General features: G+C 37.6%; 1 protein-coding gene across 3 annotated transcripts in view; it reads right to left on the bottom strand.

Annotated features, from left to right (window-relative positions):
• The window catches only part of SPHKAP (SPHK1 interactor, AKAP domain containing), a gene marked incomplete at both ends in the record, with an annotated part of 168,237 nt that overhangs the window by 133,535 nt on the left and 18,085 nt on the right, over positions 1-16,617 (bottom strand). Inside the window, one exon of one of the 3 annotated variants that reach the window (XM_080799203.1) lies at positions 12,237-12,313. The exons of the other annotated variants lie outside the window; for them this stretch is intronic. Within the exon in view, the coding sequence (XP_080655329.1) occupies positions 12,237-12,313 (77 nt within the window). Of the gene's footprint in view, positions 1-12,236; positions 12,314-16,617 lie in introns of those variants that run through there. 3 annotated transcript variants of the gene reach the window in all.

Here is a 16,617-nt window from a genome sequence, read left to right as displayed (position 1 = left end):
GACTTCTCTCCCTTCTCCCTATGTCTCGTTGAAATCATTGCCAATCCCACTTTTCATGATATGGCTGGGAGATTTTGAATCTGGTCCGATTATAATACAAAAAGCCCTCTGGATTTTATAGATTTCTAAATATCTCTCTTCTGAAAACATGAAAACTAAGAATTTTTAAAAAAGGTATGGGTATCTGAAGTCTACATATTTTATTTTTGTTGTTCTTGACCACAAAGAATATGAACAACTCCTCAAAATACATTTTTTGGAATATGATCTAATAATTCTTTACATAATTATCAAGCCAATATTTAACAATTTTCTCTTAAAAGAAACAGCAAATGGATTAGTTAATGCATTTCTAATATATAACCCTCATGTTTTAAGTTCTAAATTAGTCCATTTTCATGCCACTGGAATTAAACACAAGTCAGAAATACATAAACGTAGTCTATTAGTTTTTACATTATTAATTACTATGAATGGCTTTTTTAAATGACTGCGGATGGTGTATATAACAGATAACAGCTTTGGCTAAAAATTACACAGATTAATTCACGCAAAAACTGTTTTACTTTGAATTTTCGTTATTATTTTCTGAGTAATTGCTACCTTGAGGACTAGAGTGAGCTAATTCAAGTGAAAGGAGCGCACTCATGTTAATTCTTGCTTAACTAGGAAAAGGCCGTGAAGGGAAAAAGGAAACGAGGCTTGTACTTGGCTCTAGATTCCTAGGACTCTGTTTCCTGTTTCTGTGGATCTGTCCCTTCATTTTCAAATGAATGCTGGGAGTAAAGTCTGTGGTCCTTTCTGGCACAAGAAATCACTTGCAAAACATCATTGAGAGCCCATGGTCTTATTTTTATGGGTGTCTCACAATGTGGGGCCGGTCACTTTGAACTAACACTTAAATGTGACTATCCCTCACACCCAAATCCAGATGCCCTGTGAGTGCTTTCCTGCCTGAGGACAGTTCGGCTTTTACCCAAATGCCAAACATTTATCATTGGTAGGTGTGGAAGGTAAGCCCATAGACCAAGCTAACTTGGGTCTGCAATAACTTGGCTCATGAGTCAAGAAAATAATATTTTCCAGGGTTAGGACATCTCACATTTCTCTTTACAGGGTTCACAACCTTAGGAGTGAGAAGGAAGTGACTGAGAAGTGAGGTTGAGACAGATCTGATATAAAACAGGGTAGGAAAAGAGCTTCACCAATCTCTGACTGCTCTAGAGGGGAATGACATCTACCTTGGGGAGAGTTACCTAGGTCCAAAGCAAGGGTTAAGGGGAACACAGAAAAAAGTAAAAGATCACCCATGGAAGTTCCTTGTTTCCCCATAAAGCACGTTGTATATGACTGCAAGTAGACAAGGTGCTATGGTAATCTTCTGCATAAAAAAAAATTTAAGGACTGCTGTGTTAGTCTAGTGGAAGGATGAAATGACAAGTCTACCCACATATACCTTGATATGAGAGCCCGACTGCCTTTGAGATGACTCTGAGATCCCAGCTGGAAATGAAGGTGAGGAAGGACCTTCAAAGTGTTGCTTGCCTGTAAGTTTCACTCCTTTGTCCTAATGCTAAGTTTGCTAAATTTGTAAGCTTAATCAGTAATACAGAAAGTGATTTTAAATATATATCTGCATCAATGTGGGTATTTATGAATTAACTTATTATTTTATCTATTATCATGAAAATTAAACAGGGTAGTAGGCTCATATTAGTGGGAGTAAAATCAGTGCATTAGCTGATAAAGCTGACACAGTACCACTGCACCAATATTCAAAGCGAAAGCAACTTCTAGTCCCCAGAAACACATTAAAATCAATTTGGTGACGCCTAATATACAAAACTATACATAGAGAGGATTCTCTTTTAGACCACGTGACATGGGTGTGAGTTCCCAGTAAGTAAGTCGATAATGCAGTCCAATCTGTTCCCATGCCTTTGGGAGGGAGATGGAATTTTTAGAGTATTTGCAAAGATGCTCTCCTTGGTCTCTGGAGAAGCAGAACTGCTACAGGATGAGGCAAAGACAGCAAGATGAGACTCATGCATTAATTAAAATGAGTACAAATTGGCATTAAAAGAACTGCTGTCAAGATACAGTGCAGCTTTATAAGTTGCTCCTAATGAGGAAGGCTGCAAGTTCTTCCCCGGGACATTTTCTTTGATTTTGACAAATGTTGACAATGCTTCTTAAGCACATCCTTTCGAGCCGGTTTCACGGTGAAACTGCTAAATGTGTTTCAATGAGGAGGTAGATCAAGGTGGAAAAGAAGGTACAAAAGCAGAGTTTGAAGTAGTGACTTTAACAATACCGTGGATGAGAAGTAGGCTCCCTTACAGAAAATATCTTATGTGAATGAGGTGCTGAGTTACCACCACAGGGCAATCATCAAGGATTCATGCAGTGCAAATAAGGAGGTCACCATCAGTAGTGACAATGGCTTAGGGAATAGTCAGTGACTTCTCCAGAGAGAGAAGTGTCCTGTTACTGAAAATCAAGTTGTCTGTATGCTGCTGCTCAAAGTTTGGTCTGTGAACCAACAGCATTGCTATCTCTTAGGAGCTGGTTATATACCCAGGAATTCAGGTCTCTCCCTAGAATTACTGAATCAGAATCTGCATTTTAACATTCAACCTGGAGGATTCACATGTCTGTTCAACTTTGAGAATCAATTATTTGACATGTTAAATTAAATACACATTCCCATTGGCCCTTAAATCTTTGGCACGTGGTGTTTCTTCTTTGAAGAACACCCATCCCAGGCCCCCTCCTTCCTCCTGAATAATGCCTACTCTACCTTTTGGGTGTCCATTTATAAATCACCTCTTGCACCTCCCTCCTCCCCGAGGAGGCCATTATTTCTCTCCAACGTTTCACCAATGCCTCATGCAAACACAAACACACTCACACTCTTACCACTCCTCCTGTTCCCAACCTTACCCTAACCCAAGAAATGAGATGGGCACTCTTCTTGTGTGTTCCAGCAGCACCCTGTACCATGTCCTGTTATAGCACTTGTCAAATGGCATATAATTTTTTAAAATATTTGTTTATCTCCCCCTTAGGCTGCAAATACTGAAAGAACAGAGACCTGTTAGGAGGATGGAGAACAGCACCAGGCAGGGGTGGATGCTGAGTTAGTACTTATTCATGTTGTTTGTTCTTATCTTTCTGAGCATCCTGGTGGACATTAACAGATCAGGCAGAAAAGAGTGTTTGAATTCAATGCTAAATTTTCTGCAGTGGTGACAGATGGTGAGATAAGCCACATCTGAGGAGATCATTTAAAGAGTTTCCCAGGATGGTTCTAATGAAAAGGGATCCTGCTGCTATTGTCGCTCAAATTTCAAGTAAACAGAGTGTAAAGTTAAAATAAATTTAGCAGATTCTTAAAGATAAGATTTGTTCTTATCTCCTGCCCACTTATAGAATGTTTGCAGTAACATGTAGCAATTTCCATTCCTTTGATGATCTCTCTCCTATTAAGGATATTTACTCGTGAGCTTTATACGAAATTCTTCCGTCTCAACACTGGAAGAAAAATAAAGTCTTGCATCTATCAGAAGAGATCTTTAAAAAAGAATTGAGATGGTCCAATTCAATTCAATTTAATGGCATACCAACTAAGAATTTAGAAGACTTTAAAACACAATTTCACGTGGTTCAGAGTGAAAGTGTGCTCAAGTGGATGTCCTTATTTTACTCTCACCCAAAAGGATTAACTTGTTAACTTATTACTCGAAGCTCAGAGGTTCAGGTTTGTTTTTAAAATCACATGATGTTTGTTTCTCTTGCTTTCATCTTCTTTTAAAAAAAATTCATTTTTTCCTTTTTCTTTAAATTTAATTAGCCAAGATATAGTACATCATTAATTTTGGTGTAGTGTTCAATGATGGACATTAAGGTCACATGATATGATGAGCACTGGGTGATACACGCAACTAACAAATCAGTGAACATGACCTTCACCTTCTGACCAGTCTGTTAACAAAGGCTCTCTCCTTGACCAAACTTGAGTCAGCCTCCCCCAAGTGTCTTTTCAATTAGATCTTGACCTTGAACTGCAGCCCTCTCCTTGACCCACTGAGCCCAGTTTTCAGCAAGGAATCCTGCTAAGTTAGTTAAGCAAGAATCTCTCCACCCCTGATATCTGTCCTCATGCCTCACCCTTGATAGCTACATCTTTGGTTGACCTTTAGCAAGAACACTTATTAGGCCATTTTGGCAAGAATCTCCCTACTTTCAGTATTTCCAATTAGTACACTGACCCCCTCACTCTGCCTATTGGCTGTAAGTCCCCATTTGTCCCTGTTGTATGTGGAGCTGGGCTCAATATTCTATACTGATGTCTTTCTCCCCTACTGCAGTAACTCAAATAAAATCTGTCTTGCACTTTTAGCAAGTGTTTGGTGCAAAAGTTTTTGTTTACAATGTGTGCTCTTATATTCTTCTGCTCATTCTCTGGTTTTATCTCCTAGGTATGAAGTCCCTTCTTTCTTTCCTTCTTTCTTTCATTTCCTTCCTTCCTTCCTCCTTCCTTCTTTCCTTCCTTCCCCTTCCTCCCTCCCTTCCTTCCATCTGTCTGTCTGTCTTTCTTTCTCTTTCTTTCTTTCTTTCTCTTCTATACTCATATTTTTCTTTTCTAGGTTGGAGATTTCAGAGCATGATTTTCTTATCATGCCACCCATACAAATTAAATATGTCCCCAGTTCATCAGCGGCAGACCTAAATGGTCCTCATTAATTTTGTAAGATTTCAGTAAGCTTTTCAGAGGGAAGAACTATTCAAATTTTGAAAATACTTGGAAACACTGTGAATTGTCCTGTTTCAATATTTAAAGGCAACTTAGTGGGCACCTGGGTGGCTTCAGTGGGTTATAGCCTCTGCCTTCAGCTCAGGTCATGATCCCAGGGTCCTGGGATCGAGCCCCGCATCGGGCTCTCTGCTCAGCAGGGAGCCTGCTTCCCTTCCTCTCTCTCTGCCTGCCTCTCTGCCTACTTGTGATCTCTGTCTGTCAAATAAATAAATAAAATCTTTAAAGAATAAAAAAATAAAAAAAATAAAGGCAACTTAGTAACTATAGAATGGTGAATTTCAGATTTTCCCATCTCCTGGACCAGTGGAATAACAATAAAAACAGCAATAAGATTATGAAGCGATCATCCTTGTATTCCCAATAAGAACTTTAAAAATAAATCCCTACCTCTGCTTTCACCATAATTCTTCAAATAAAGGACATTTAACAACGTAACAAAAAACTATAATAGATTATTTAAGAATGAAGAATATTTCTTTTTAAGAAAAGATAGTTGATACATTTCACTATCATTTTTGCCTTCAAATCAGTGAAACTGTAGTTGAAGACCTAAGTCTGGGTACTAGCAAATGATAATAAGCAGAATATAAACAAGTCATTCATTATTAATCATAAAACAAGTAGCTTCTTCTTAGCAAAAATAGTGGCTTCAAATTAGATGTACTCTAACTTAATTTTGATTATTAAAAAAATAAATAAATAAAATAAACAGGGGTGCCTGGGTGGCTCAGTTGGTTAAGTGTCTGCTTTTGGCTCAGGTCATGATCCCAGAGTCCTGAGATCAAGCCCAGTGTTGGGAATCCCTACTCAACAGGGAGTCTGCTTTTCCCCCTGCTTGTGCTCACTCTCCCTCTCTCTCTCTTTCTCTCTCCCACAGGCAAACCTGTGCACACATTTTCTCTCTCAAATAAATAAATAAAATCTTTTAAATAAAAATAAACAAAAAAGACACATGACTATAGCATAGTTAATACATTTGGGATACAATTTGTACACCAATTGCTAGTGATTTCTCTATTTTAATACTAGTTAGGCTGAAGTCTTTTATCCTGAGAAATTAAATAGAAAATTACTAATAGAGACTTTTATTCTGACAACTCTAAAATCTGTCAGATATATCTAGTGAAACGTAAATCTCATCATATGTAGGTACTGTGCAAAATAAGTAGATTACAATAGAAAAGACAAACAACTTCTTTATATAAGAAAAGGCAGGGGTACCTGGGTGGCTCAGTGGGTTAAACCTCTACCTTCAGCTCAAGTCATGATCTCAGGGTCCTGGGATGGAGCCCTGCATTGGGTTCATTGCTCAGCAGGGAGCCTGCTTCCCCCCACCCCTGCCTGCCTCTCTGCCTACTTGTGATCTCTCTCTGTCAAGTAAATAAATAAAATCTTAAAAAAAAAAAAGAAAAGGCATATACTGTTGAATACAGTGTTACTGAAGATTATATATATATATATATATATTATATAACATACATAGATAATAGAGAAATAGAAATATAGCTACAGATACAGATATGTAATATATATATAAAATAGAAAATTAATATGTGTGTGTCAGATGCTATGCTTTGCAAGTCCACATATTATCTCTAAGAAGAGGTGACAGCAAGTAATGTCCTCATGAATCTAATCATTAATATGGGGTTTATTGGGGGCGCCTGGGTGGCTCAGTGGGTTAAAGCCTCTGCCTTCGGCTCAGGTCATGACCCCAGAGTCCTGGGATCAAGCCCCGCTTCGGGATCCCTGCTCAGCAGGGAGCCTGCTTCCTCCTCTCTCTCTGCCTGCCTCTCTGCCTACTTGTGATCTCTGTCTGTTAAATAAATAAAATCTTTAAAAAAAATATGGGGTTTATTAACTTTGGACCTTAAAAAGCTGTTTCACAATCTCAAGCTCCACCAAGACCCCAAAAAATCATTTTAAAATTATATCTTCTTGTTCAGAAAAGAGGATCAAGCAAAACAGTATGATGGCTTACTTAGCTTCTTTTTCTCTTTTTGATAATGAGGGCTATAAGGAAATTTTGCAAGGCAAATATTGTGCAAATGGTGTTTGCAAAAAGACTATTTTAATGTAAGGCAAAAAGTACACATCATACACATCACCGTTGCTAATTTAGTGTTGGATGAATATGTATTTATCCATGAAGATTAGTAGATGCTTCCTAATGAAGTATTTATCCCTAAGTGCTGTTTATGAAAAAAAAAAAAGTGTTAAGTGTCTATTGTTTCCATCATCAAAACACTTTATGTATGTCACTGCATTCTACTATATCTAGACTTTTCAGATACATTCCGAATGTATGTTACAGAACCACCTCAGCTCCCAAGGATTTCTGTTCTTCCACCAAAGCACCTGGCCATGTGTTTTTATAAAATCTTCTCTATGTTACCTTTAACAACAATTATTATCATTTAATGTATAGTGCGTGCTTAGAACTCTAAGAAATATTTTACTCAGTCTTTTAATTATACCCCTTTATGGATGAGAAATAAAGAATTAGAGGTTAACATAGTAGATCCAAGGTTATATTACTTATAAATAACTGATCTAAGATTTCACCTGCTTCTCTAAGCACTCTACCATGTTCTTCTGCACTATGATCTCTCATATTCCATCTAATCCTTTGCTTCTATGATCAGGACATACAAATGAGTTCTAATGCAGCCACAGCCCAATGCTTTGGCATTTGAGAAACCCAGATTCATGTTTCCACTCTACCACTTACTCCCTGGATGGAGCTGGATGGGTTCCTGGATGGCTGGCAGCTGAGTGTCTGACTCTTGATTTCAGCTTGAATCATGACCACAGGATTGTGACACTGAGCCTTGCGTCAGGCTCCGCTCTGGGCATGGAGCCTATTTAAGAGTCTCTCTGGCCCTCCCACATACCTCCTCCCTCTCTGAAAAAAAGAAAAGGACATGTTACTGAAACCTCTCTAAGCCTTGGTTTCCTCATCTGTAAAATGCAGATTATAATAGAAGCTTTGTCACAGAACTGTTCTGGTAGTTAAATAGGGTTATTCTTGTAAACCAGTAATGTGATGTTGGCATAGGGTTAGCACTCAATATTAAATTGAGAAATGAGGGGTGCCTGGGTGGCTCAGTGGGTTAAAGCCTCTGCCTTCGGCTCAGGTCATGATCCCAGGGTCCTGGGATCGAGCCCTGCATCGGGCTCTCTGCCCGACGGGAAGGGAAGCCTGCTTCCCTTCCTCTCTCTCTCTCTGCCTGCCTCTCTGCCTACTTGTGATCTCTGTCTCTGTCAAATAAATGAATAAAATCTTAAAAAAAATAAATTGAGAAATGATATCACATTAACCTCTAAAAACTAATTTAATCATAATAATTTCCCTGTTGGAGTTTTGGCACTTTTAAAAAAAGATTTATTTATTATTTTAGAGAGAGAAAGACGATGAGCTCAACAGGGAGGGGCAGAGGGAGAGGGAGAGGGAGAGGGAAGGAGTCTGAAGCGGACTTCCCACTCAGTGTGGAGCCCAATGCAGGGCTCAATCTCACGACCCTGAGATCACGAGCTGAGCTGAAACTAAGAGTTGGAGGCCTAACCAACTGTGCTATCCAGGCACCCCTCAGTACATTTTTTGTATTAAATTAAACATATACAAACCTTTGGAATAAATGCATAAATACTTCTTACCGTGACATTTCTCTTTCCTGTTCTCAGACATGGGTTTTGAAAAATATTCAAAGATTTTCATACTTACGCTGGTTCTTGATATTATCACAAGATTATAAAATTAAGAATAATTAAGGCTTTTTTAAAATCCAAGAAAACACAGAATTCATTGAATTCTGTACAAAGATGTGACCCATTCAGGCATAGTTTCTATATTTATCAACTTTTATATTTATCAACATGGGAAAATATCCAGAAAATTGAAGTAAAGTCACAAAGCTCACACAAGACTCATCTGATATTGTTGAAAATTTGATTTGAAAGTGTTTCTCGGGAAAAGTCGCTGTATTGCCAAAATGCCACTTTAGTCGAAAAAATAATTTAATAAGATTACCATAATAAATACACAGGAGTAATTTTTCTAAGGCATTTTATATTTTCCCTCTGTGTTTCTGTTTGCCCTCTCCATTTGCTTGGGAAAGCCTTTCTTCTGGAGGTACTGGAAGTTAGTTAGGCTTCCATGGAGCCCTGATTCAATTATCACAAATATCACATCATGAATCTGAATTAAAGAACTGTTACTAGGGGGGTGGGATCCAGATTTGAACCATGCATGCTGGATATATATATCTTAAGACTTTATTTATTTGAGAGAATGAGAGAGAGCATGAGCCGGGGGAGGGCAGACAGAGAGGGAGAAGTAAACTTTCTGCTGAGCAAGGAGCCCAATGCAGAGCTCAATCCCAGGACCCTGGGATCACGACCGGAGCCAAAGGTGGATGCTTAACCCACTGTGTCACCCAGGCCACCCTGGACATTTATATTTAAATTCAATTATATGAAGGGGTGTCTGGGTGGTACAGTCACTTAAGTATATGTTTTCAGCTCAGGTCCTGATCTTGGGGTCCTGGGATGGAGCCCTGCAGTGAGCCACAGGTCAGGGTCCCTGCTCAGTGGGAGTCTGTTTCTCCCTCTCCCTCTGTCCTTCAACCCCTCCCACTGTGTGCTCTCTCTTAAATAAATAATATCTTTGGAAAAAAAAAATGTGTGATATAATGCATGTTGCCTCTGGGAATATGTAAATTGAAATGACTGCTAAGGAAAACAATCTGCACACGCTTTTCAAGTTTTTTTTTTTTTTTTTATCCATGCACACCTGTCACCCAGAAATGCCCTTTACAGGAATCTGTTCTAGGGCACAGAGAGCAAGATGAAGTATGTCCTGAGATACTCGACTCAGTATTACTAATAGAAAAAGCTGAAAACAATATGTTCACCAGCAGATACACTGCTGAATTTAGTATGCAGACATTACGATAATGTCTTTTCTCCCCCCCTTTGCCCCCCCCCCCAAAAAAAGGTGCAGGAAAATGTTGCTCTGTTAAATGAACACAGGTGAACACAAAATGTTATTCTAGGTCATTTCTGTGCTCAAAACCTTGCCGTATTACTGCAGTTTACTTCCAAGAAAGCCATAAGTCATACCGTGGGCTGTAAGGCCCTAATGCCTGATCTCCCTGTCACCTCTGAGACCTCATGTCCTTCATGCTCTCCTGGTCTCCCTCGGCTTGCTTTGCTGTCTGAGTGCCTTCCCTAGCCTGGAACGCTCTTTGCCCAGAGACCTGCACACTTCACTCCCTCACCTCCTTCAGGTCTTTCTCCAGGCCTCTTCTGGATGTGGCTTCCCCTGACTGTCCTGTTTACAACTGCCACCAGACTTCCCTGCCCCTGGCTTCTGATCTTTTCTATTCTGCTCTGCTCTTCTCAGTATCAGTATCATCTTCTAACATTCCACAGAATGTATTTCTTTACTGTTTATTATTTATTATGAATCTCCACACACCCCCACAGGCAATACACTGCACAAATGCAGGGCTCTTTGTTGGTCTTTCATGATATGACATCTGTGGAAATCACAATTCAGGAAACAAACCTTCACCTATCAAATTAATATGTATCAATTTCCATTATAAGGCGCATCTGTATTTTTATATCAAATGAACAGGGGTTCTACAGTCTAATTCAGGTTCAATTAAAATTGCTAGTTTCTTTCCCAATTTGTTATTTAGCTCTTGAGGTGAGAAAAAACATCTAATTCACTACTGAACCTCAGAATGTGCTTAGCACAACACCTACAATTAGTCAGTGCTCAGTAAATATGGTAGGGCCAATAAATGGTGCCACTTAAAATCTTAGCGATTTATCTTTGTCAGATAAAAGTAAAGACAGGCTCTCAGTTCTCACTTCATGCTTTTGTCTCTGATGGTCTACAGTCCTGAAATACAAATGTTAATGAAACTATCAGATAGCTAGAAATAATCCATATAAACCATAAAGGCAATATCATGGTTTTCGTCAAGATGAAACTCATGTAAATTATAATTGCAGTATTTGAAACCACCACAATAAATGAAGAGATGTGACAACACCCACACGTTAAACAAATAAGCCAGAGGAGAAGACAAGCAGTTAATATAAATATGCCCAAACTGAAAAACTTCTTAGGCCATGTAATACAGTGAAAATATAACTGCGTGGTGGAAGTCAAAAGACCTGAGTTTGGGTCCCAAATGTCACTCTTACTAATTTGAGCTTAGGAAAGTTACTTCATCTCTCTGAGCCTCAGTTTCTTCATCTGTCAAATGAGACCAATACTGGTTACTTCTCTTTTCTTTCCTTCTTTCTTTTTTTTTTTTTTTTTAAGATTTTATTTATTTATTTGACACAGAGAGACACAGTGAGAGAGGAAACACAAGAAGGGGGAGCGGAAGAGGGAGAAGCAGGCTCCCAGTAGGGAGCCTGATGCGGGGCTTGATCCCAGGACCCTGGGATCGTGACCCAAGCCGAAGGCAGACGCTTAACAACTGAGCCAACCAGGTGCCCCAATACGGGTTACTTTTCATGATTTGCTGCTGTTGAAGGGAGAAAATCTCAGCCAATAGTAGCAGATCCACCTGACTGACATTCACTCTACCCCTGTCATTATGACAGGACCTTTACCTTTGTCACTTCATAGCCTCACAGCATCAAGATAGTGGGAGGGGCTGTTAGCCTATTATCCTCATAAGACTAAGATTCAGAGGTTCAGAATTTTCTGAGTTACACAGTTAATTAAGTGGCACAATTTGAGATGCAAACCTAGATGAACCTTGGCCTATGCTCTCTCTCAGGTGCCCGGCTGTCTTCACGTAGCACGACTTGCTTTGGTCACATGCTAACTTCCTTAAGAACTGTTTTTCTTTCTCATGCTCTCAGACGTTTGGGCCCAGAGAAGAAAACTGCAGACAAGAGGTGAGGGTACGCCCAAGGGGATGTCTCTGGCTGTCGCACCAGCTTGGATAACCAGTCCCAAGGGCAGATGGGCGCTTCAGCCAAACACATTGCCAGCTCCAGGCCTCCATGAAAATGGAATAGAAAAACAACCTCCTTTTGTGATTTCAGGAATGAGGAAAGCTCCAGCCTAATCAAAAATTTCTGCCACCTAGCAAATGTGGATGCTGGAGTCCCTGCAAATGCCTTAGAGTCATTTAAATGGAAAGAAGGAGCAGGACCCCAAAAGGATGGGACACAGAAAGGGTAAAATTTGATGGTAAGAAAGAGATAACATGCACTGCAGTTTGGAGTTTGGCAGAAATAGTGTTGCAAACTGGAAAGCCTGCAATCAGGGTCAAACTCTGAGTGCTGGGAGCCCAGGGGACCCATGGGATGCTGGAATGAAAAAGGAGGCCCTGGTTATGACTTGGATGCATACATTCCCTGGACCCCACACCCCACAACCAACCTGGATTCCTGGGAGTGTCTCCTGGTGGACAAGGCAGCAGAGAGGCTGGTAGGTGAGTTTGGTTCAACTACCCACATGGCTGATGGAGAGGACCACACCCACAATAAAGAAGTTACAAACACCAGCAGATTTGGAGAGGAGGCAGGAGAGGAACAGGGTGGGGAAAAAAAAGAAATAGAAGTTTTAGTGTCATTCAAGGAGAAAGGCACACTCAAGAAGGCTGTCTTTAAAAAGAACAAAAGTAGCTAGATGATGAGGTTGTTAATAATTCAAAACAAAACGAAAGAACCTCAGAAAAGGGTTCAAAGATTGCACACATATTTTCAGATAGCCTCTGTTTTGAGTAATGTGCTGGATGTGTGATTGGCCTTCACGTCTTTGATGCATCAAAAGGTAACCCACATCTTGTAGATAAGAATTTCAGAGCCTCCTAACTTAGTTTTTGGGTATCTATAGGTCAGGAGCATTTTTTGCTTCTTAAGTTTAATATTTTAATATTAAGATTAATAGTAAGAGAAAAGTAGGGCAACCGATTTTTATGGAAATCGAATGCCTTGTGATCAAGTTTCTATACAATGCTTACCTGTAGGTATGCTCTAGTCCTTTTTTTTTTTTTTCAAATCAAGTTAATATGTTAATACCTCAAATCTCAAAAACTAGAAAGTCACTATAACTATGAAAAAACAATAATATATCTATATCTTGTACATCAGATGTGATGTATATCTATATCTTATACATCAGATTTATAATATAAGAGCATCAGATATATAACAGATGTATAAGGAGACAGTGAAATTATCTTTGCAACTCCATGGCTGGTAGTTAGCAGTACATGAAAAGAATTCAAGAAATGTATTGTGTGGATAAAGATGCCAGAGAAGACTAAGGCAGTAAGATATCAGAGCTATAAAAACAGGAGATACCTGATGTGGGGGCATGGGTAGCACCATATGTGGTCATATAAGACCTCCAACCTATGCCATTCACTAAAGGTTTTCATTTTCTCTGGGAAGGTTTTTGTCTGCTTTCTTTAGACTTAGTCTTAAAAAAAAATCCAATTTATTGATAGCATAAAATTTCCTTTTTAAATTTCACTTTTTGTTTGTAGCTCATATGAAAAAAAATGTACCTTATGTGTGTGCTTTGATTTATGTTCAGCAAGCATGCTAAACTAATTGATTAATTCTTATAATTAATCTTCAGCTATTTTGGGTTTTCCATGCACATAAACGAATAAACTGCAAATGCTAAGAATTTTGGTTTCTTCTTTGCCACAATTTTTTCTTTTGGTCTCTCATTATTGTCTTTCTGTATTGGCTAGGGTCTTCAGTGAAATGTTGAATAGAGTAATGCAAAATTCCTTAAAGTTACACCACTATGTATTATGCTTCCTGTAGTTCCTTATTAAGGAAGTTCTTGTCTTCTTATATTTCCTAGTGTTTTTATCCTATTAATCATAAAAGAATGTTGCATTTTATCAAAAGTCTTTACATTTATTGATATAACCATATCACTCTCTTCCTTTAGATTGTTAATTTGATGAATTACAATTGATTGGTAATATTAAATCCAGAGATCAACTCAATTTGGTTACAAATGTATTATCCTTTTTATATGTTGTGGAACCTAGCTTGCTAGAAATTTGGTTGGAAACTCTTTTTCCCTCTGTGAATGAGATTGACTGTAGTTCCTTTCTTCCCTTCTCAGATTGGTATCAAGGTTATGCCAGTTTCATAAAAGAGATCTAGGGTATTTCTCTTCTATTTGCTGGAAGAGTTCAGGTGATACAGGAATTAACTATTCCAGTGAGGCCGTCTGGAAGTGGAGCTCTCTTGTTGGCAGGGTTTTAACTAAAATCAGTATTTCCAATGTTTATCATGGTTCCTGTTTCTTCTCCAGTTACTTTTGTAGGTTCTGTTTTTATTTAAAATTGCCATTTTAATCCTAGTTGTATGTCTGTGTATGTATATGTGTGTGTGTGTGTGTGTGTGTGTGTGTGTGTATGTATTGACATGATGTTTTATACTATTACTATAATTTTGTCTATATTATCTGTAGTTTTTTGTTGTTGTTGTTGTTAGTTTGTTTTTTTGTCATTCCTAAAATCGTGGTTTTGTGCTTCACCTATCCCCTTTTTAAATTAAATGTGCGGGGTATTTTTGTCTTTTCAAAGAACCATCTTTTGATTTAGAATCTATGTTTATTTTTGATCATATAATTTCAGATCTCATTATTATTTACTTTCTTTGAGGTTATTTTGTTGTTCCATTTTAAAATCTCAAGAGATCAGTATTTACTATCATCTTCAGGCTTTCCTTTTTTTTTAATGTATGTCTTTAAGGACATGAATTTTTCTCTTATGATGGCTTTACCTGTATTGAAATGTGCTATGTTTAGTATCCTTCAATTCAAAGACTTTCTAATTTTCATTGTAATTTTGTTGATTTTATTTCTATTTATATGGAAAATTTCAATTTATCTTTTCATTACTGACTTGTAGTAGAATTGCATTTTACTCAGATACCATGATGTGGATAACACTGATCTTCAGTATGACAAATTGCTTTGTAATCCAGGTATGTGGCCAATTTCTGTAAATGTTATATGTCATCTGCAGGTTTGGGTTATCATAGTCTAGGTATGTACATTAGGTTAAGTTGATTATGATAGATCTTCTAAGTACATACTGATATTTTTTGGATAAATTATTTTGTATTTCTGTCCATTTTTTGTTTTAATTTTAAGGATACTTTGTTATATGAATACAAATTTAAAATGCAGGTATGCCTTGCTTATTATTCAACCCTTTTCATCATGCAGTGACATAGTTAACTTCCAGCAATGCTCTTTAGTTTTAAAGGTTATTTTGTCTGATAAAGCAACATCAATTTTCTTGGGTTAGCTACTTAATTTTGTATTTTTTCCATTCTTTTAGTTTTTTATGTTTTAAATATGTCTTACTTTCTTTGATTTTGCAAAATCCAAATGATAATCTTTGCATTTTCTCTGGAGCATTTAGTCCATTTACTTTTAATGTAATTACTGATATGTACAAAATCCTTCATAATTTTACTTAGTAACACTCCCAGTTTTTGCCTGTGAGAAAATATCTTTATTTATTCTTGCAAGATATTTTCACAAAGCATAGATTTCTAAACTGGTAACTCTTTCCCTCATATTGTGAGGATATCACCTCATTATCTTTGGTTCCCATTGTTGCTTTTTTGATATCAGCTCTCAATCTAATTGTTAGCTTTTAAAGGTAATGTATCTTTTTTTCTAGCTACTTTTAAGATTTTGTTTTTCTTTGACGGCCTGGTGATATTTAGCTAATAAAATCTTATGATTATATCAACCTGTAAATTCTCTTAGTAAATTTTAAATGTTGTACTAAAATTCAGTCATTTTCAGCAAGAGAATTGATGAATAACTTCGTTATATTCCTGGAATTAGAATTCACAGGCCTTTCAAATTGATCTGATGGTGTGGGGAAGGACACAGAGAGAGGAAAATAGTACCAACAGGTTTTAAGGATGGAAAAATGCAGTTTAAAAACAATTATCCCATTTCCTGAAAAGCTTTTCGTGAAGAATTAGAGGCAGTGGGATGGAGAAGGGAGTAGATAATTAAGTGACCTAAAGATATCTAGTCACTCAGACATTTCATGCAAGAGCAGCACACTATAGCAAAAGCAGAAACAACAATGACAATAATGCTTATTATATGTCACCCCTTAGAAATGAAATAAAACCATCTTCATTTTTTATGAAGATTAACATACAGCTGATGGGACTTACATTTTTCAGGATGGACCTGATTTCAAATCATTTATAGAACTGTACTCCAAAAACACATATTTGGCAAGTTAAGTGTTGAAAAGTTTGGAAAGTTTGAAAAATATGGTCTTTATATATAGCTAAATATAGCACACAATCTTTTTCTAGGAAAGCAGGCATACTTTAAAGCAAGTTTACCTCTACACAATATATCAAAATGCCAAGGCACGGAAAACACGACAACTGAATTTACTGATAATCATTGAATATTCTATTTTTGTGTTATAAATTCATTATAACAATATGTTGTCATTGTGTGTATAGATTTCATTTTGTAGAAAAGGCTTAAGTAAGTGACTCACATACAGAATTCAGATAGGATGCATGCTATCTCCTTACCAAATCTAAATTGCTTTCTCCACAAGGCATTTTTTACCCTAATGGAAGTTGAGTAGCACAATCCAATATGTTAGAGTGACAAGGAGAATAATCAATTTTTCTATCACTGTACTCTGGTTTAATTTTTTTAAAAAAGCAATTTAAAAATGATCAGGTTTCCGAATGAGATGCAGACATCAAGGAAAGAATCAAACATCTACTCT

Source organism: Martes martes, assembly GCF_963455335.1.
Source record: "Martes martes genome assembly, chromosome: 3".
Lineage (NCBI taxonomy): Eukaryota > Metazoa > Chordata > Mammalia > Carnivora > Mustelidae > Martes > Martes martes.
Note: the sequence above shows the minus strand (reverse complement) of the source record. Positions and strands in the feature narration are given on the sequence as shown.